The following is a 21,321-nucleotide window of genomic DNA, read 5'->3' on the forward strand; positions in this document are numbered from 1 at the left end:
AAAAGCCAGCCCCCCTCTCCCAATCCTCCATAGAATGGGATATGACACCAAATATACACAAAGAGAGTGCACCCAGCTTGAAATCAAGCTTCGTCTCCTTTGTTTATCGGCCCCCTCATCCTGCACTTGGACTGCTAGTGGCTGAAAAATGCACAGCAAACAAACAGATTGTTTCAATGCCTGCCAGTCCATGGCATACGTGAGTTCTTGTATAACTGGCCGGTTGAATCTTTGTAGGTAACTCGACCCTGTCCTGCAGCACTGTTCAGTGCAGGAAGAAAGAGACGTGTCAGATTGTAGATGGCCGCCCGGAGTGTGTGGCTGAGTCAGAATCCACCTGCTGGGCTCAGGGAGACCCACATTATCACACCTTCGATGGGCGGAATTTCGACTTCATGGGCACCTGCACCTATACCATCGCCAAGACCTGTGGCTCAGACTCAACTCTCCCGTCGTTCAGTGTCAAGGCCAAGAATGACAACAGGGGCAACACGCGTGTTTCCTATGTTGGTTATGTGACGGTTGAAGTCTATAATGTCACTGTCTCAGTGGTCAGATATGAGACTGGATTTGTGAGGGTAAGAGAGCAACATGAATAAATACTGATACTTTGTTTTCTGCTTATGTTTTAAGGGTAGATTTGGTGATGCGAACATAAAGTCACATATGGCAGCTGCTGGAAAGTTTTACTACAGAGTTTTACTTCAGATTTGAAACAACAGCTCGCTTGCTATTCCAGCCCTGGTCTTCCCCCCTTTCCCCTCAGCTCTGCCAGTGCCCCTTAATCCTAACCCACAGTCCCCTGCTGTTCCAGCCCTGGTCTTCCCCCCCCCCCCCACTTCCCCTCAGCTCTGCCAGTGCCCCTTAATCCTAACCCACAGTCTGTGACGAACTGGGACTGTTCTTACTGTGGTCTGTGAATGCTGACAGGGGAGTGGGGCTAGGATAGTCTGCCCGAAGGCGAATACCTGGGCGTGTAACATGAGAGCCCAGGTGACACCGTGGCCCGGGAAACTGAACAAAGGCTGTGGGAGGGGTCGCTGAAGGCAGAGTCTTGGAAGCTGGGTGGTGAGATGGTGGGGAGGCAGAGATTGCTCTGACCCCCCAAAGGGGGGTGGGCTGGGATGCCCTGGGACCCCAAGATGGACCTAACTGAGGGGGTCCCTGTTGTCTGTGCCTGCAAGACCTGTCTTGGACTGTATTCCTGTCAACCAAATAAACCTTCTGCTTTACTGGCTGGCTGAGAGTCATGGTGAATCGCAGGAAACCGGGGGTGCAGGGCCCTGAGTTCCCCAATACTCCGTGACCACTGGTGGCAGCGGCGGGATCTACTGCACCCCGTGGACGGCGCTTCCTGCAGTAAGTGACTGGGGAGCAGTAAAACGAAGGGGGATTGACGGGGACCAGGCGTGCTGAAGAGTGAGAGAGGGACGGTTATTACCCCTGGGAGTGTGTGACCAGCGAGAAGGACTTTTGCAGTAACAGGGTCCCCCGGGGGGATCGCAGCGAGTGGTCCCAGGGGCGGAGGAGTCTGCAGCTCGACCCTGGCAGAGAAGTGGTGACCTCGAGAAGGGCTGGCACACTAGGGGGCCCCCTGGGAACTGTGGGGAGCTGTGAGCACACAGGCCGGTGAGTGGTCAGCAGGAAGATGTATGCCAAGCGGCTTAAGAGCAACCTGGTGGAGCTGTGCAAGCAGAGGGGGCTGTGCATTGGGAGGCTCACCAAAGAACAGCTCATTGCCCGGCTGGAGGCGGAAGATCGCGCGAATTAACTGATCCCTGTGCCTCAGGGAAGCAGCCTGGCAAATGCAGCGCAGGCACCAGAGTCTGTCCCAGCTGGGAGTGGTCAGCCGGCTGCTGAGGGCTTCCCGAGACCCCTCCTTCCTATGCCTAGGGGAAGGGTGGGGAGGAACCCAGCAAATACCGAAGGCGCCGTGACCCCCCGGGCCAGCAGGGAATCCTCCCGGCGAAGCTCGCCGGCCAGCAGAGGATCCTCCCGGCGACGTTCGGTATCCGTGGAGCGGAATTGGCTGGAATGGGAGAAAGAGCTAAAACTGAGAGAGCTGGAGGATCGTGAACAACAGAGACAGCATGAACGGGAGGAGAAAGAGAGACAGAGACAGCATGAAGAGAGACAGCGTCAGCATGAACGGGAGGAGAAAGAGAGACAGAGACAGCATGAACTGGAACTGGCGAGACTGAGGGGCAGCGAACCCGCAGCTGCGGTGAGTGAGGGGGGGCCCAGGACTGCACGGAGCTTTGATAAGTGCATCCTGGCCCCACGCAAGGAGGGGGAGGACATGGATGACTTCCTGGAGGCCTTTGAGACGGCCTGCGAGCTGCACCGGGTTGATCCCGCGGACAGACTCCGGGTCCTTACCCCCTTACTGGACCCCAAAGCCGTGGCATTGTACCGCCAACTGGAAGAGGCAGAGAAAGGGGACTACGAACTATTCAAAAAGGCCCTGCTACGTGAGTTTGGGCTGACTCCTGAGATGTACCGGGAAAGGTTCCGGAGTCAGGATAAAACCCCTGAGATCTCCTATCTGCAACTAGCCGTCCGCATGGAAGGATACGCCAGCAAGTGGGCTGATGGGGCCCAGACGAAGGAGGACCTGGTCAAACTGCTGGTACTGGAGCAACTGTATGAGCGGTGCCCATCCGACCTGAGGCTGTGGTTGGTGGACAGAAAGCCAGAGAACCCGCGACATGCAGGCCGGCTGGCCGATGAGTTTGTAAAGAGCCGGTCAGGAGATAACAGGGAGGAGTCCCAAAGGAACAGTCCCACCACAACGCAGAGAGAGAGTCACCATGGGACCTCCCCGTGGGAAAATACAGAAAAACCCCATCAAAGGGGAACATCCGGCGTCAGGACCATCCGACCCACTCGGGGGGACCCATGGGACGTGGGCTGCTACCACTGTGGCCAAAAAGGCCACATACGGGCCCAGTGCCCCAGGCTCGGGGACAGACTGAGCAGACTGAACCCACAGAGGGTTGACTGGGTAGAGACCCAGCCCGGCGAGAGGCAGCATTCCCAGGGAAGGGGGGCTGGCAGAGTACCACCTGCTAAGGAGGGAGGAGAGCACCGGGCCAGCTCCTCTAGGGGGCTGGATGCTCCAGACTCAGGGTTTTTGGTTTATACGGTGGGCGCGGGGCTGTCCCTCCGGAGAGAGTACCTTGTTCCCCTGGAGGTGGATGGGAGGAAGGTCAATGGATACTGGGATACGGGCGCAGAGGTGACGCTGGCCCGGCCTGAGGTGGTGGCCCCAGATCAGGTGGTGCCCAACACCTACCTGACCCTGACGGGGGTGGGCAGAACACCAGTCAAAGTGCCCGTGGCAAGGGTACACCTGAAGTGGGGGGCCAAGGAGGGCCCCAAGGATGTGGGGGTACACCCGTATTTGCCCACTGAGGTATTGATGGGGGGGGGACCTGGAGAACTGGCCAAGCAACCCCCAAAGGGCACTGGTTGTGACCCGCAGTCAGAGCCGGCGAGGGGCACTGCGCCCTGGCCTTGGGGGGGGTGCCTTGCCTGAGGCGCAGGACCCTAACCCGGTGGGGAGGGAACGCCCAGGGACACGGCTCAGGGAGGCTGCAGCTTCAGACCCAGCGGGCGAGAAAGAGCAGGTGGCCATCCCTGTCCCAGCTGCTGAGTTCCAGGCCGAGTTGCAGAGAGATCCCTCCTTGCGGAAGATAAGGGACCTGGCCGACCTCAATGCGGTACAGACCATGGGACGAGGTGGCCGGAAAAGGTTCCTGTGGGAGAAGGGGTTCCTGTACCGAGAATGGGCTCCCCCAGGGAAAATGGAGTCGGGGGATCAGGAGGCAGCTGGTGGTACCCCAGAAGTATCGCCGCCAGCTGCTGTGCCGGGCCCATGACATTCCCCTCTCAGGGCACCAGGGAACCTGGCGTACCCAGCAGAGGCTGCTACGGAGCTTTTACTGGCCTGGGGTCTTTGTTACTGTCTGACAGTACTGCGGATCCTGTGACCCCTGTCAGACGGGGAGGAAGGCCTGGGACAAGGGGAAAACAGCTTTAGGACCCTTGCCCAGCATAAAGGATCCTTTCCGGAGGGTGGCCAAGGTTAAAAGGGCGGCTCTAAACCAAGAGAGCCCAAAGCACAGACCTCCAGACTGGAGCGCTGGGAGAAGACCACAGCCCAGTTGGAACCCCAGAGGTATGGGGGTGGGAAAAGGGCACAGGCCGCATAAACCTTCCCACATGCGAACTGCGAGTGCCATCAAGCACCCCCGACCTAAGGGGGGGCGTGAAACTGGAGGGGCCTGGTGTAATTCTCACCAAGGAATGGGAGGGATGCGGGGGCATCCATGGGAACGGGGGTAGGTTCGAACTTCCCCGGGTCACTGTCTAAAGTGACCCTGTTCAGTTCGGTCTCGAAGGGGGGAGATGTGACGAACTGGGACTGTTCTTACTGTGGTCTGTGAATGCTGACAGGGGAGTGGGGCTAGGATAGTCTGCCCGAAGGCGAATACCTGGGCGTGTAACATGAGAGCCCAGGTGACACCGTGGCCCGGGAAACTGAACAAAGGCTGTGGGAGGGGTCGCTGAAGGCAGAGTCTTGGAAGCTGGGTGGTGAGATGGTGGGGAGGCAGAGATTGCTCTGACCCCCCAAAGGGGGGTGGGCTGGGATGCCCTGGGACCCCAAGATGGACCTAACTGAGGGGGTCCCTGTTGTCTGTGCCTGCAAGACCTGTCTTGGACTGTATTCCTGTCATCCAAATAAACCTTCTGCTTTACTGGCTGGCTGAGAGTCATGGTGAATCGCAGGAAACCGGGGGTGCAGGGCCCTGAGTTCCCCAATACTCCGTGACACCCAGCCCTGGTCTCCCCCCCACTTCCCCTCAGCTCTGCCAGTGCCCCTTAATCCTAACCCACAGTCCTCTGCTGTTCCAGCCCTGGTCTCCCCGCCCACTTCCCCTCAGCGCTGCTAGTGCCCCTTAATCCTAACCCACAGTCCCCTGCTGTTCCAGCCCTGGTCTCCCCCCCCCCACACTTCCCCTCAGCTCTGCCAGTGCCCCTTAATCCTAACCCACAGTCCCCTGCTGTTCCAGCCCTGGTCTCCCCCCCACTTCCCCTCAGCTCTGCCAATGCCCCTTAATCCTAACCCACAGCCCCTGCTATTCCAGCCCTGGTCTTCCCCGTTTTCCCCTCACCTCTAACAGTGCCCCTTAATCCTAACCCACAGCCCCCGCTTTCCCATCACCTCTACCCATGCCCCGTAATCCTAACCCCCAACCCTGGTCTTCCCCGCTTTCCCCTCATCTCTACCAGTGCCCCTTAATCCTAACCCACAGCCCCCTGCTATTCCAGCCCTGGGCTCCCCCCTTTCCCCTCACCTCTGCCAATGCCCTTTAATCCTGACCTGGGATCACCTCACACCCAGATCTGCCAGTGCCCCTTAATCCTAACCCACAGCCCCCTGCTATTCCAGCCTTGGTCTTCCCCCCTTTCCCCTCACCTCTGCCAATGCCCCTTAATCCTAACTCAGAGCCCCCTGCTATTCCAGCCCTGGGCTCCCCCCTTTCCCCTCACCTCTGCCAATGCCCCTTAATCCTGACCTGGTATCACCTCACACCCAGCTCTGCCAGTGCCTCTCAATCTAAACTGACAGTCCCCCTGCAACTCCCCACATACACATAGATCTGCTGGTGACCATCAATCAAGACCCACAATCTCCCCCCAACTATCCCAGCCCTAGGCTACCCCCTCCAGTCCGCACATACACATAGCTCTACTATCCCAGCTCTGGAACCCCCCTCCCACCAAGTTGCTCATGTAATTCTCTACCTCTGTCTTCAGCAGAGCATGTCAAGCTAATGGTGGCTTTGTATAGAAAAATCTGTGGCTGAGATTTCCAAGGATGACTTGGGTATGTAACTACATTGCAATTAATGGGAGTTGTGTGGCTAAATCCCCTAGCTAACCTTGCAAATCTCAACCTATTATTATTTATTATTTGTACTGCAGTGCCACATAGCAGCCTCAGTCCCTCACTGTGCCAGATTCCTTTGGATAATGCACCCAAAACAATGACAGTTTCTTGTGGTTCAATTTCCAGGTGAATGACCAGCGCTCCCGCCTCCCCATCTCTGTGCTCGAGGGGAAGCTGAGGGTGTATCAGAGTGGGGGCTCTGTGGTCATCGAGACTGACTTCTCCCTGAGGGTCTCCTACAACTGGGGCAGCTCCCTGGTGGTGAAGATCTCCAGCAGCTTCTGGGAGCATGTGTGTGGCCTCTGTGGCAACTACAACGGGGATGCCAGGGATGACTTTGCCACCCCCACGGGGGCGCTGGCTGCCAACCCCGTGGAGTTCGGGAAGAGCTGGAAGGTGGAGGACGGGGACAGGTTCTGCTGGGACGACTGCCACGGGGAATGCAAGAGCTGCTCCCCAGAGCTGGTTGACAGGTACAAAGCTGAGCCCTTCTGCGGCTGGATCACCAAAGAGGCGGGTGGCCCTTTCAGCCGATGCCACTCCGTGATCGACCCCAAAATCTACCTGGACAACTGCGTCTATGATCTGTGCATGAACAATGGCCTCAAGGAGATGCTGTGCCAGGCACTGACGAGCTACGCCGATGCCTGCCGGAGAGAGGGGGTGGATATCTCTGACTGGAGGATGCCCACGGGGTGCTGTGAGTATACCCAGGGTGACAAAGAGATCATAGAATCATAGAAGATTAGGGTTGGGAAAGACCTCAGGCGGTCATCTAGTCCAACCCACTGCTCAAAGCTGGACCAACCCCAACTAAATCATCCCAGCCAGATGCTGGCTCATGAGCTAAAGGCAGCAGGTTTTAGTATCAGAGTTTGAAGTTAAGGTGAAATGGGAATGGGAACAGGTCCCCCAAGAGGCCTAAAGAGATTTGTAGAACTGAGTGTAAATATCATGGAGGTTCTGAGATATCATGGATGTGGTAGGACTGCACAGATAGATGTTTAAGTAATTTTGGAACATCACAATGAGAATTGATCTCTCTGTATCTCACCTCAGTGGTCCCCAGTTGGCTTCTGTTGAATAGCTCTGTCTTTTTTTAACACTTGTTAGGCACCTATAACTAACAATAATGAGACAATTCCTTCTCTGGTGGAACTCGGCATGACTTCTTTGATTTCAGCAGAGGTTCCAGCCTCAACCTTGGCTGTTGGGGGAATTTGAAAAATGGCCAATGCAAATAATTAAAGAGATGGGGGGACTGAATAAGAAGGAAACCATGTGCATAGCTTGGCTAACTGATGACTCAAGCCAGCCCTATGCTAGAAACATTTGCCAGCATAAGAATGGCAGTTAGGGCTGTGATTCCTCGTGACAGTTTTACCCCAGCAAACAACCCTAGTGTAGACACAATTATACTGGCAAACATAGGAACACAGGACTGGAAGGGACCTCCTGGGTCATTGCATCCAGTCCATCCAATTGCAGCCATCCCGTCACACAATCCCGTTCAGAATTTTATCAGTCTCCATCTTCAAATCAGTGAAGTTCTTTACCCAACTGCTCCTATTGCAAATCTGTTTCATGACTCATGGCCAGTTTAGCCTCCTTTGTTCTTGTGCCAATGTTTTCCTTTCGTTTAAACATCTCTTTTCCCTCCTTGGTGTTTCCCTCAATGTATTTATGGAGAGTAATCACATCCCCTTCTTCGCTAGGTTAAATAAGCGAAACTCTTTTAGTCTACTCTCTTAAAATAGCCCTCCCTTCCCCATATCATCCTACTAGCCCTTCGCTACACCTACCCTAGTCTGATTTGATCTTTCTTCAACATGGGTGACCACAGCTGGACAGAGGACCCAGCAAAGACCTTTTGCCATTATAGCTTAATTCATTTGGGGAAATGGTATGAGCGATAGCAGCATAAAAACTCTTTTGCTGGTATAAGCAGTATCCCGCCTAGGGGAGTTTGCTGGTCTAGGTATACTAGCATACCCTTTCTCCTGTAGACTAGGCATAAGCACTGGAGGAGACAACCCTCTCAGAGGATCTGAAGAGTGAGGAAGTGGGTAGGGGAAATGTTCAAGGTACTCCCAGTGGGTATATCTAACAGTAATGGGACAAGACGGAACAAAGGGGAAATGATGAAGTCTATCAGCCTACAGAATTATCTTCTGCAGTGGATGGGTGGGAGCCCCATTACTTCAGTCTTTTAAAGGTAAACGGGACAAAGCCATGGACTGAAGGTGATGGGGGCTGTAACATCTCTAGGTCTATGGGTCAGAGCTCACTGTAGGTTCAGGAGTATCATTAGGGGCTGCTATGATGCAGAATTTCCAGCTGGGCTCCTCAGACCTGTGCCAAACTGTTTAACGCTACAGGGAGCAATATTCCCAGTGACCTCAGTGTCCTGTTCTTTTGACAGCTCTGCCCTGCCCGGAGAACAGCCAGTACCAGTTCTGTGGCTCCGTGTGTCCTGCCACCTGCAATGACCAAGCGGCCCCTAACAACTGCTCCTTGCCCTGTGTGGAGACCTGCCAGTGCAATGAGGGCTTCGTGCTGGATGCTGGAAAATGCATCCCCAAGGCCAGCTGTGGGTGCAAGTTCAACGGGCGTCTATATGCCCTTGGAGAGCAATTCTGGGGGGACAACACCTGCACAAGACGGTGCCTTTGTGAACCGCAAACCAGGCAAGTGAGCTGCCAGGCCACAGGGTGCAGGACTGGGGAGCAGTGCCGGGTGGAGAATGGCATCCAGAACTGCTACCCCATCAGCTACGGAACCTGCTCAGCTTCGGGGGATCCTCACTACATCAGCTTTGACGGGAAGAAGTTTGACTTCCAAGGCACCTGCCTGTATCAGTTCGCCGGGATGTGCATCAAAAGCCAGGACCTGGTGGATTTCCAGGTCCTAGTTCAGAACGACCATCGGGGCAGCCAAGTTGTGTCCTTCACCAAAGTTGTGCAGGTCAAAGTCTATGAGGTCGACATTGTGATCAGCAGGGAAAATCCCGGCAGAGTCATGGTAAGTTTATCAAACCTTTCTACCCTTTCCTGGTCAGTCATCAAACCTGTCTTCCTTTGCCATGTTTAGCCACCGAAACTTTCTTTCTTTCCTGTGGTCAGTCAACATTCTTTTCTTCTTTCCTGAGTTTGCTCATTTTACCTTTTCTTTTTCCTTTCCTTTCTCCAGGACTCTGGGATTCGATGTTTACTCAAACCACCTTTTCAGCACACTTAGGCAGTTCTCTTAATACACTGAAAATTCTGATGGATATCTGGACTTTAGCTGGCTGACAGTTTTCATACAAAACCTTTTTTGGTAAAAATAAAAATAAAATGCAGGTTCAGCAACACCAAAATACTTGGCAAATTTGTGTTGATTTCACCAGATTGTTTCAATTTGAATGATTCCCCCACCCCCAACCCAATCAAATGTTCCATTTTGACATTTAAAAAAAATCAGTTTGAAATGACTTTTAATTTGAAAATTTCCTTTAATTTTATTTTCAAAACTATCCAAAACACAAAAAATGCTCAAAATTCAACCAAAACATTTTGTTTTGGGTCAGATGAAAAGTTTAGTTTCACCCAATATATATGTACACACAAACACACACACACAATTGCCAGCAATCTGAAAAACCCATTATTCAGCAACCTCTAATTTGGAGCTGCCTGGAATTGCATCTACATCTGCTTGTGTCTCTTTCTCAGTTCCTCCAGCTCAGATGTAATTTCATGTACATAATCAGCCGAACCTCACTTTCCGCATTGCTACTATACAAATAAGGCCTTCTCCGTGTATGTCTGCATGGCAAGTGGAGCTGAGTGAAATGTGGACTGTGACCCTCACAGGAAGTGTAGATCTTTTCAAATTGTGTTTTCATCCCAAAATGGGGTAAAAAGTTGAAATGTCGAAATATTACATTTTAATATGTTCAAGTGAATGAAATATTTCAAGCAACTCAAACAGAAATGTTATGATCAAGCTTGTTGGGCCACATTTCAAGATTAAAACATATTTCCCTATTGCCTGATAGGAGCTGTGGTTCCTAACACCATTTTCTCCTGGGGGACTATATCTCCCATAATACAACCAGAGGCATGTGATACCCATGATGCTCCAAGCATTAGAAATTTATTATAGGGAGCTGTAGTCCTCCAGGGAGTCCAGCCCATTGGAGACAATGGGGACTAGAACTACAACTCCCATAAGGCAATGTGCCATAGGGAAAAGAAGCTTAATTTCTTTTTAACTGATTCAGAATGTTCCGGGTCAGCTAAGAAAATGAAATATTATAGTTCAGGTTGAATTGACCCAAAGTGAATATTTAATTTTCAATTTCCTGTCAGGAAAATAGAAAATTTCCAGCAAAATCAAAATTTTCTGCTAGTAAATTTCAAATTTTCAGCTACCGCATTTTCTACTGCAAAAATCAATCTGATGGACCAACCAGCTCTAATTGCAAGTTATTTCTCCTCAGATTCATTAGCTTTCTTCCTTTTCTGTGTTCATTTGTCACTCTTTGTATGTATTTTCTCTTTTTGTGTTTAGTTGCTAAAATTTTATTTCCTTCTTTGGCATTTTGTCTTTATGCCCCTATGTCTTATTCTTCTGTCTCCAGTCATCGGTCATTGTGCATTGGGTTCATTTGGGAGGTTTGTATTTGCAATTTTAATCAGTCACCATAAACAAAAAAATGGGTAGGATTTTTTTATGACTGAAAAACTTTCCCAAATTGAAAATTTTTGGTTTTGGAATCAATAAAATCTTATTTTCAAAAACTACTTAACCAGCAAATGGGAAACTGAAACATAGTTTAAAAAACGTTTTGAAAAAAGGAAAATAAAAAATGAACAGAATGAAAATGAAATCAAAATTCACCATTTGGGTTTTGTTTTCAACCAGCTCTACCTGTAAAGTTCTTTAGAGGGGCAGGGTTCTGCAGGTTCAAAGTTGCTTGCTCAGTGTCAGACCATTCTCACTGATCCTTTGGCATTGATCCCAGGTGAACAACGTGCTGATCAACCTACCATATAGCACCAACAACAGCAAGATCTCCATATACCGGAGGGGGCAGGAAGCACTGATCCAGACTGACTTCGGTCTCACCGTCGCCTTTGACTGGCAGGGCCGGATCACTGTCACTGCTCCAAGCACCTATGCTGGAGCCGTGTGCGGTCTCTGTGGGAACTTCAACGGGGACAAGGGAGATGAGTTGACCACGAGGGGCGGCACATTGGCCCCAAACCCAACGGCCTTTGGGCAGAGCTGGAAGGTGAAGGATATCCCCGGCTGTGTGGAGGTTGCCAAGGACGAGTGCTCAGATCTAGCAGCTGTTGAGAGACGCCAAAGAGGAATGAATGGGGAGTGTGGAATGCTCCTAGACAAGAACGGCCCCTTCCGAGAGTGTCACAGCAAAGTCGACCCCGAGGGCTACTTCCAAGACTGCGTGTATGATTATTGCTTCTTCAAAGGCCAACAAGCTGTGATATGCCAACTTATCACCAGCTATGCCACAGCCTGCCATGCTGCTGGGGTGACTATATATGCCTGGAGGACCAACTCCTTCTGCAGTAAGTGGAAGCAGCTTGGGACCATCTTCTGGGATGAAAGTTAATGTACGAGGGAAAGAAAACAGGGTCTTCGCTCAAGGGAAAGACAAGTTGGTTGGTGTTCAAGGACGGGGATATGAGATGTTTCTGCCCTAGGGGGTGTGGACTCTGATCCAGCCCCAGGCTGGGGGGACTGGCCAGGTCAGGGTGGGCATGGGAGATGATATGGGGCTTTTCCCCTCTAGGGGGCACCAGCTCTGATCTGACCCCAAGACAGGGGACCTGACTGGCTCAGGGGCAGGGAATTGGAATTCAGGGCCTGTTGCCTAAGGGTGCGAATTCCAATCCAGGCCCTGCCTGGAGGCGAGAAGTTGACTCAGTGTGGGTTGTTCAGGGAATGGGATATGGGGCCTGTATTTCATGAGCATGTGAATCTCATGCAGGTCCTTACTGTACAGATGAGCCTGTCACAGAGCTCACGGTAATAACTGGAACTAAATACCCCTGAGTTGCCAGTGTCAGAAGTGGTCAAGAGCGGAACGGACCATGGAGACCGGACTCTTCGCTGACAAGGGGTCCAACAACAACATACTGGCAAGGCACAGTATGAAGGAAGCTTGCCTGGCAGCTTCCCATACCGCACCCAACAGACTCCATTCTCCAGGGCTGTCATCAGGCTCCCTTCTCCAGCCCTCACATCGTTACATAGTTCAGACTCCATGTAGTTTTCTTTTATGGGATGCTAACGTCTTGTTGTTTCAATGGCAGGTCTCTCCTGTGCCCAAAACAGCCACTACGAGGTCTGTGCGCGGGGCTGCCAGTCGACCTGCAGCAGCCTCTACGCCCCAGTTCAGTGCTCGTCCCAGTGCTGGGAAGGCTGCATGTGTGATGAGGGCTTTGTGCTCAGCGGTGATGAGTGCGTCCCTATATCCCAGTGTGGATGTGTCTACCTGGGATTGTATTATAAGGCTGGGGAGACCTTCCACCCAACGTGCCAGGAGCAGTGTGTGTGCCAGGCCAGCGGAGACGTGGTGTGTAAGGGGTTGACCTGCCGCCCTTATGAGGAGTGCAAGCTGGTGAATGGCATCCGTAAATGCCAGCCTGTTGGATCCGCAACATGCTCCGCAGCCGGAGACCCCCACTACCTCTCCTTCGATGGGGTCGCCTTCGATTTCCAAGGCACCTGCACCTACATCCTGGCCAAGACCTGCACCAACACCGGGAACCTGACGTCCTTCTCCGTGAAGGTGGAGAATGTGCCCTGGGGCAATGGGAAGGTGTCTGTCACTAAGCTGGTGTCCGTGGAGGTCTATGGGCTCACGCTCACCCTGCTGCAGAACAAAAAGGGGCTTGTCATGGTAAGTCCTGCTCAAGATGATCCTGTGGGGTGAACCCTGCAATGGGGCTGCCCCAGCCATGTGGCAATACTAGGGACACAGCTATGATGTGGCAATGCAAGAGGCACTTGTCTCCTGGGTCACTCATTAGGAGCGCGCAGGCAGGAGGGGTCAAATACCCAGGATCCGATCCTGATCTTACTGGCACCAGTGCCAGTCCAGAGGCATCCGGCTGAAGAAAGCAGAATCACTCTGGATTCTCTAGGTAACAAGTGAGTTCAGAATCCTGCCCTCAGCTCAGGGCGCTCAGTGGATGATTGCAGAGTAAACCCAGGGAACTGAGATCAGAATCTGGCCCTGGTGCAATTGCACTGAAAGAGCTGACCCTGGATTTACCTTGGTGTCAGTGAGAGCAGAACTTAACTTCATTGAGCTGAGTGCAGTCACTATAGATTTGCCCAGGTGTCACTGAGACCCTGTCTTGTGCCCATAGCCAACCGCAATAGCATCCACTCCCCCGGCTCACAGGAAATGCTCCGTCTCTTCCAGGTGGACGGGGTGTCCCACAACCTCCCTGTGGTCGTGGTCGATGGGCAGCTCCAAGCATATCAGCACGGCGGGAACGTGCTGGTGCAAACGGACTTCGGCCTCACCGTGAGCTACGACCTGGTTTACCACGCCAGAGTCACCGTCCCAGGGAACTACCAGGACCAGATGTGCGGCCTGTGCGGGAACTACAACGGGCGTCGGGATGACGAGTTCCTGCTCCCCGATGGCAGGGTGGCCTCTAACGTGGCAGCGTTCGGTTCTGCCTGGAAAGTCGTGATCCCGGGGGTGGCCTGTGAGGATGGATGCGCCGGGAACAACTGCCCGGTCTGTGAGGAGAGGAAGAAGGACTTCTTCAAACAGCGCAACTACTGCGGGCTGCTCACAGCGCCCGATGGCCCCTTCGCCGCCTGCCACAGCACAGTCAGCCCCACTGTGTATTTCAACAACTGCCTGTATGATCTGTGCCTGGGCAACGGGGACTCCCAGGTCCTGTGCCAGAGCATCCACAGCTACGTGACGGCCTGCCAGGATGCCGGGGCCCCCATCCAGCCCTGGAGGAGCGCCTCCTTCTGTCGTAAGTGCCGTGATGCTGGTGTAGCACAAGGGCCTGTCCCACTCGCTCCCCTCCCTCTGGGGGGTGGGGACAGCAATTCTAGGTATCTCATTCCAGGCCTCTGGGCTTCTTCAGAGACTCCTTTGGGTGGGAACCAACAACTTCATGTTCCGTTATAAAGGTGACCTGGTCCTCTCGTCCCTGTTAGATTCTCCTCTCCTTCAGGTCTGTCCCTCTAAGCTGTGGGGTGTGATCTCTCCAGCCATCAATTACTTCTCTCTCTGCTTTAGCTCTGCGCTGCCCGGCCAACAGTCACTACGAGGTGTGCGCCGACCTCTGCACCACCACCTGTGCCAGGATCACCAATGCCAGGAAGTGCCCAGACACCTGCGCCGAAGGCTGCCAGTGCGACGATGGCTTCCTCTTCGACGGCCAGGGCTGCGTGGCTCTGCAGAGCTGTGGGTGCTTCAAGAAGGGGATATATTACAAGGTACTGCCCCCTACTGGGGTATTAACTCCCATCTGTTCGCCTCCTCCACGCCCTGCTGTCATCAGCCATGTTGGATCAGACCATTGTCACTTGCCAATGGCAATACATGAATCTCTGTAGAAAGGCGAAAGGCACTAATGGCGCAAGGCTGGTTCCATGAACCCTGTCTCTGGAATGGCAGTGGGGTCTAGGGGTTAGAGTAGGGAGCTGGAAGTCAGGACTCCTCTGTTCTCTCCCTGCTCTGGGAAGGCAGTGGTGCCTAGTGGAATAGAGCGGGTGCGGGCTGGGAGATAAGCCACTCCATTCTAGTCTCAGATATGGCCTCCACGTAACTGAACATCTCCGCACGGGAAAAACTACATTTGCCCTGGGCTACATTGTGTTATTTTCCCTTTTTTCAAACAGCCTAATGAGACAGTTCTGACCAACAAGTGCCAGCAAAACTGCACCTGCATTCCTGCCCAAGGGGTGATCTGTGAAGCCCACAGCTGCACCAGCGATGAAACCTGTCAGATCAGAGATGGAGTCATGCAATGCATCAACAAAGGTGAAAGAGAGTTCAAGAGTTAACGAAGAAGAGAGGTGATCGTAGAGACAGAGAGGCATTAGAGCAGACTCAATGGAGTCAGAACAGTTGAGGAGCGGGCGCAGAGTAGAGTTTCCATCCTTAGATCTAGGAAGAGAGCGGGGTCTGGTGGTTCGAGCAGGGGTCTGTGATCCAGGACTCCTGGGTTCTATTCACTGCTCTACCCCTGCAATTCCCAGGTTATATAGTAGGTTCTCTGGGTTGGAGCTGTTGGGTTGGGAGTCAGGATATGTCAAATCAAGTCATTGATTCTCTCCTGGGCTTTGGACCAGGCACTTCACTGTCAAGAGGTAGAGAAAAGTATCCTCTGGGCCTGCTGCTTTGGTCAAATGTCGAGGTCTTACTCTACCTATTTACTTAATCCTACTCGGGCAGAGCTTCTACGGAAGCCGAAGAAATTTCTTCTGCATCATCCAGTGAGCAGGGATATGTGGACTTGGTTTCTGGCCAGTAGGAAACCATCTCTGGTTGGCCCCTCTTCCGAATGGCTTTGATGGGCCAGCGGGTTCTGGTGGGTAACTGGGCTTGTGCTGAACCGAGATCCCCTGCCCCCTCGCCCTCATTCACGGACTCCTGGGATTTCTCTCCTTTCAGATCCCTGCAAAGTCCTGACATGTCGGGCCAAGGAGACGTGCAAGATCGAGAACGGCCATGCGAAGTGTGTTCCCGATTTCATTGGAACCTGCTGGGGCTGGGGGGACCCGCACTATCACAGCTTCGACGGGCTGAACTTCAATTTCCAGGGCACCTGCACCTACACCCTGGCCAAGTACTGCGGGACCGACCCCACCCTGGTGCCCTTCACCATCGATGAGAAGAACGACAACAGGGGGGGCAACCAGGCTGTCTCCTATGTGCGTCTGACCAACATCTTCGTCTACGGGTACAACATCTCCATCCACAAGAAGGAAGTTGGGAAAATCAGAGTGAGTACGAAGTGCCAAAATGATCAGAAAGGTTACATTTAGAATAAAAATATCTCCCTGTCTATCCATCCATCTGCATACACATCAATCCACTTATCAATCTATCACTAGACACATCTGCTTTTTCTCCATCTATCCATCCACCCATCCTCATACACATCTCTCTCTCTCTCTTTCTCTCTCACTCTCCTGGTAGAAGACTAATTTTTTTGGTGGGAAAATTTCAACATCTTTTTTCTTCCATTCATGCAAAATGGGCCAATATTTTTATTTATTTCTTTTTCAAGAATTTCTGTTGAATCAGGACCTTCATTTTGAAATAGATATATAAAAAAAATACGTAGAAATCTTTGAAGAGAAATTTTTCCGGATTATCATTAAAAAAATCCCCTTTTTTGTGATCTCAAAGTGGCCATGAAAAGAAACAAGATAAAAAATGACAACATTCCAAAAGTGAACTGAACAAGCGGCCTCCCAATCACCCAAGTGCCCGCAGTCTCCCCATGTCGCGGGGTACCTACAGGCCACACAGGCTCACTGGTTCCTGTGCTCTTTCCACAACACTTCCTTTCTCTGGTTTTGTACTGCCGCCCATCACCAGAGGATCCAACCACCCTCACCGTAACATATACTGACAAGAGTAAACTCCCTGCTCAAATCCAGGGAGCTTCTGGCTTTTCTCCTCTTTTTGTGGTAGAGAAATCTCTACTTGACATGGGATTTTGTGGTGAGTTGAGTGGGTTTCAAGCTGTGAGTATCATTGTTGTTATGGTGGAGAACTTTATTAAAGGGGAGGGTCTTCCAGCATTTCCTAAGGTTGGTCAGACTCTGGATTTATCTAATCTGCACTGGGAATTCATTCCACTGCCAGATCCCCGGACAGAGAACATTTTATCCCTGAGGACTCAAGTGCTTAATTCTGGGCTTTCTAATCTGTATTGTCCCAGAGGAGCAGTACTCTTGTATTAGCTGAGATGACAAGAGAAATAACCATTGGTTTTTCCTCCTATCTCTAGATCAATGATGTGACCACCAGCTTGCCGGTGACCCTTGAAGATGGTAAAATCAAGCTCTACCAGAGCGGTCTCAATGCTATCCTGCAGACAGACTTTGGTCTGCAGGTGTCGTATGACTGGAATTGGCACCTGATCATCACCCTGCCCAGCAGCTATTATGGGGCCATGGGCGGCCTTTGTGGGAACTTCAACCAAAACCGTGGAGATGACATGAGGTCACCCAACGGCACCAGAGTCTCCTCCATCGTGGACTGGGCCAGGAGCTGGAAAGTCAAAGACCGGGACCCCTTCTGCTGGGATGATTGCAAAGGGAAATGCCCAACGTGCGATGAGAGCAAGCAGAAGATCTACGGGGGCGACGAATACTGTGGTTTGATCAGCAAAGCACCGGGAGGGCCCTTCAGAGAGTGTCACCCCAAAGTGAGCCCAGAGGACATTTTCGACAGCTGCATCTACGACGTGTGTCTGAACGGGGGAGCCAAGAACATCCTGTGCCAGGCGCTGGAGGCCTACGCAGCCATCTGCAAGAAACAGGGCGTCACCGTCTATGACTGGAGGACACCGTCCGGCTGTGGTGAGCTCTGTGCTTTGGTTTCTTTATTGACAAAAGCAGCAGTTAGACTAGACTTACTCTGCTGCTTGAGGAGATGGCCAGTGGGCTGAGCGTCAGGGCAGACATCAGGCCTAGATACTGCACCTTGGCAACTAGACCCCATGGGGATATGGGCCTGAGAAATCCCTATAATAGACTAGCTAGATGGAGACTGGATGGACACATGGCTTACCTAGATTAGATTAGATTAGATTAGAGAAAGGGAGAGACTCAATATATTGTTAAGAGGATGGATTAGATGGATAGGGAGATGAAATAGATTTAATAGTTGGGTAGATCGATTAGATGCATTGGGAGATTAAACAGATTCAATTGAGGAAAAGTGGATAAAATGGATAGAGAGATTAAATGGATGTAATAGATGGATAGATAGGTTCGATGCTTTGGGAGATAAAGTCAATTAGAGGTAAAAATTGGTAGATTAGATGCTGAGACGGATGGATAAATTAAATGCATTAGGTTGTAGATTAGCCAGATATAGATACTTCTGGATGTTCAGATCAATTAGATGGAGGCAATGAACATTTTATTACAATCTAAAGTAAAGAAAATCTCACTTCCTCACTTCAAATAAGGGGTGGTCAACATTGTGTAAGAGGGATGTAACTGATGAACAGAAGAGAGGGATGGATTTGGTGGGTGGACTGGATGGAAGAGAGGGATGGATCAGAAAGCGATGGAAAGATGAGACCCATCTGAAATACTACCTGGACATACAGGTGCACACCCCAGTAGGATCTCCTTAGCCTCTCCACTTCCACGGTACCTATGCTGAGCCCTAGGCCCTCTGGCGTGGGTGGATCTTCCAGAGAAGGCCTTGACAAGTGAGGTCTAGTCTGTTCCGGGTGTACTTTGCAGATCTTCTTGGATTTTCTATAAGAAGAGAGCATTTCCCTGCTCTCCCAGCTAGCAAACACCCTTGCCCAGTGGGGCTGTTCCCCGTGCTGTGCTCCAGAGGTGGCCTTAGTGTGGCTGCTTGTACATCGGCCTGTGATATAGAGGATGCTGATTGCACATTAGAATTTGTCTCTGCTCTTGCTGCATCTAAGCAGGTGTTTTTAGTTCATTTCCTGTGTTGTTAAATCTCTCCCTCTCTGACCCCCTCCCAGTCCTGCCCTGCACTGAGAACAGCCACTACGAGGCCTGTGGGAACGCCTGCCCAGCCAGCTGCTCTGACCGAACTGCCCCCTCCTCCTGCCGGGAGCCCTGCGTGGAGACCTGCCAGTGTGACAATGGTTATGTCCTGAGTGCCGGCCAGTGCGTCCCCGTGGGGAGCTGTGGCTGTGACTACAATGGCCGCTACTACAAACCCAACGAGGAGTTCTGGGCCGATGAGAACTGCCACTCTTGGTGCAGCTGTGACCCCAGCCTGGGCATGGTGCTTTGCCAGGAGACCAGCTGCAAGACCAGCGAGAGATGCGCCGTGATCAACGGGGTCCGTGGCTGCTACCCAATCAGCTACTCCACATGCACGGCCTCTGGGGACCCTCACTACACCACCTTTGACGGGAAAAAGTACGATTTCATGGGCACCTGCATCTACCAGCTGGCTGGGGTCTGCTCCGAGGACCCCACACTCACCCCGTTCAACGTCAAGGTGGAGAATAACAACCGTGGCAGCAAGGCCGTGTCCTACACCAAAGCGGTGACCTTGGAGGTCTACGGCAGAAACATCACTGTCAGCCAGCAATATCCCCGCAAGATCAAGGTAGGGACGGAGAGCCACAGGGCTACTCGGGGAGCTGTGAGCAAGAACTCTTGCTCTTGATAAGTTGCCTCTGATTTCAGTCCCCACTGTAGAACCAAGTCATGTGTCCATTGTACACTCAGCTGGTGGTGGGTGTACGGGGAGTAACTAAGTGCCCCTTTGTGAATATATATGGCAGGATTTTCTCCTCCCGAGAAGTGCCGTTATGCCAGTGTAACTCCTGTGCATTCAGTTGACTCACTCATTTAGCTGGGGATCGGATCCGATTCCCTCCACAGCGAATGGGACAATTCACACCAGCTGGGAATGTGGCCCATTGACTCCAAAGGAATCAACAGCCCTAAAAGCTTCCTCCAGTAAGGTAGCGATAGTGATACTGACCTAATTTACTCATGTAGAGCAGGCCTTAGTGTAACGGGCAATTCAGACCATCCGCTCCAGATGGACACAATCTTTGTGAACCTGTCTTGCAAAGCTCCTCTCATCGCTAGATCCCACTCCCCAACCAGAGCTGGGGATAGCCCCCAGGAGTCCTGGCTCCCAGCCCCTGTGCTCCAACCACTGCCCTCCCAGAGTTGATGATAGGACCCAGAAAGCCTGATTCCCATCCTCCACTTCTCTAACCCAACAGACCCCGCTCCTCTCACAGAACTGGGGATAGAACCCAGAAGTCCTAGCTCCCAGCCTCCCCTGCTCTAAGCTGTTAGGTCCCACCCCCTTCCTTCCCTTCCTCTCCCCTCCCTGAGCCAGGGATGAAACCCAGGAGTCCTGGCTCCCCACCTTCAGCCTCTGGATTCATTCAAAATTAACCCCCGGCCCTGCCGCGTCTGTTCCAGGTGGACGGTGTCTTTGTGGCCCTGCCTTTCTACCATGAGGAGAAGCTACAGGCCTATGTCAGTGGAGCCCAAGTCCTCATCAAGACCGCCTTCGCCCTAACAGTGACCTTTGACGGGAGTGGCCTGGTCCGGGTCACTGTACCCAACACTTACGCCAATGCCCTCTGTGGTCTGTGTGGTGACAACAACCAAACTGCCAGTGACGACCTGACCATGAGAGACGGGAGCCGGGCAGCTAATGCCATCCAGTTCGCAGAGAGCTGGAAGGTGGCGGAGGTCCCGGGGTGCTCGGACAGCTGTACCAGGGAGTGCCTGGTCTGCAGTGAGGCTCAGAGACAACCCTACAAGGGAGATCGGTACTGTGGGGTCATCACCAGAGGGGACGGGCCGTTCAGAGAGTGCCACGGAGCCATCGACCCAGCCCCCTTCTTCGAAGACTGCGTCTTTGACACCTGCCAGTACAAGGGTCTCCGTGATGCTCTCTGCAGCGCGATCAGCGCCTACGTGACGGCCTGCCAGGCCAGGGGTATCCAGATAGGCCAGTGGAGATCGAGCTCATTCTGCAGTAAGTGTCACCTACTAGAATCTGCTTTAAGGACTGGCTAGTCTGCATTGGCAGCACCCTCTGCAGGTGGCTCAGAACGGCTCTGCTGTGTGTCTCTGGCCTTATACACCTATCATCTTGCAGCAGTGTTGCCAACCGTAAAGGTCACCTACTTAGCTTTGCTTTAACTTTATGCTGTAGCAATGTGATCCTGCCCCCGTGCTGGCTCCTGTCTCCCAGGGGTTGGAAATACTTTGCAAACACTAGTCATCCTTCCCATCAGGGTGCAGGAAAACGGACACAGAAAGAACTCAAGCAAGTTTCTCCGAGTCTCACGAAAAGCCAATGGCAGAACCCAGCTATCCTGACTCCCAGTCCCCCATCACTAAACAATACACAGCAGCCCACTCCAGAATTTGGGACTCAATTTGGAACACGGCCCCTTGTCTGCAGCTCTAACCACTAGACCAAACGTCCCTCCAAGAGTCAGAAAGAAAACCCCCGAGTCCTGACTCCCAGCCCTTCTGTGACTAAGCAACTAGATCCTAATCCCTTCCCAGAGCTGGCAGTACAACCCAGGAAACCTGATTGCAAGCCTGAGTTTCAGTCTCCCCTCCTTTTAACCCCTAGACGCCACTTTCCCCCCAGAGCC

The 21,321-nt window shown here is 52.3% G+C and overlaps 1 protein-coding gene across 1 annotated transcript in view; it reads left to right on the forward strand.

The window, feature by feature from the left end:
• Positions 1–21,321, forward strand: part of LOC128826913 (IgGFc-binding protein-like) — a 119,290-nt gene that overhangs the window by 12,666 nt on the left and 85,303 nt on the right. Inside the window, exons 3-14 of the mRNA XM_054010466.1 lie at positions 238–578; positions 6,083–6,656; positions 8,379–8,977; positions 10,965–11,532; positions 12,280–12,869; positions 13,398–13,971; positions 14,241–14,440; positions 14,846–14,987; positions 15,621–15,952; positions 16,969–17,542; positions 18,691–19,289; positions 20,126–20,690. Of these exons, the coding sequence (XP_053866441.1) occupies positions 238–578; positions 6,083–6,656; positions 8,379–8,977; positions 10,965–11,532; positions 12,280–12,869; positions 13,398–13,971; positions 14,241–14,440; positions 14,846–14,987; positions 15,621–15,952; positions 16,969–17,542; positions 18,691–19,289; positions 20,126–20,690 (5,658 nt within the window). The remainder of the gene's footprint in view (positions 1–237; positions 579–6,082; positions 6,657–8,378; positions 8,978–10,964; positions 11,533–12,279; positions 12,870–13,397; positions 13,972–14,240; positions 14,441–14,845; positions 14,988–15,620; positions 15,953–16,968; positions 17,543–18,690; positions 19,290–20,125; positions 20,691–21,321) is intronic.

Source organism: Malaclemys terrapin, chromosome 21, assembly GCF_027887155.1.
Source record: "Malaclemys terrapin pileata isolate rMalTer1 chromosome 21, rMalTer1.hap1, whole genome shotgun sequence".
Classification (NCBI taxonomy): domain Eukaryota; kingdom Metazoa; phylum Chordata; order Testudines; family Emydidae; genus Malaclemys; species Malaclemys terrapin.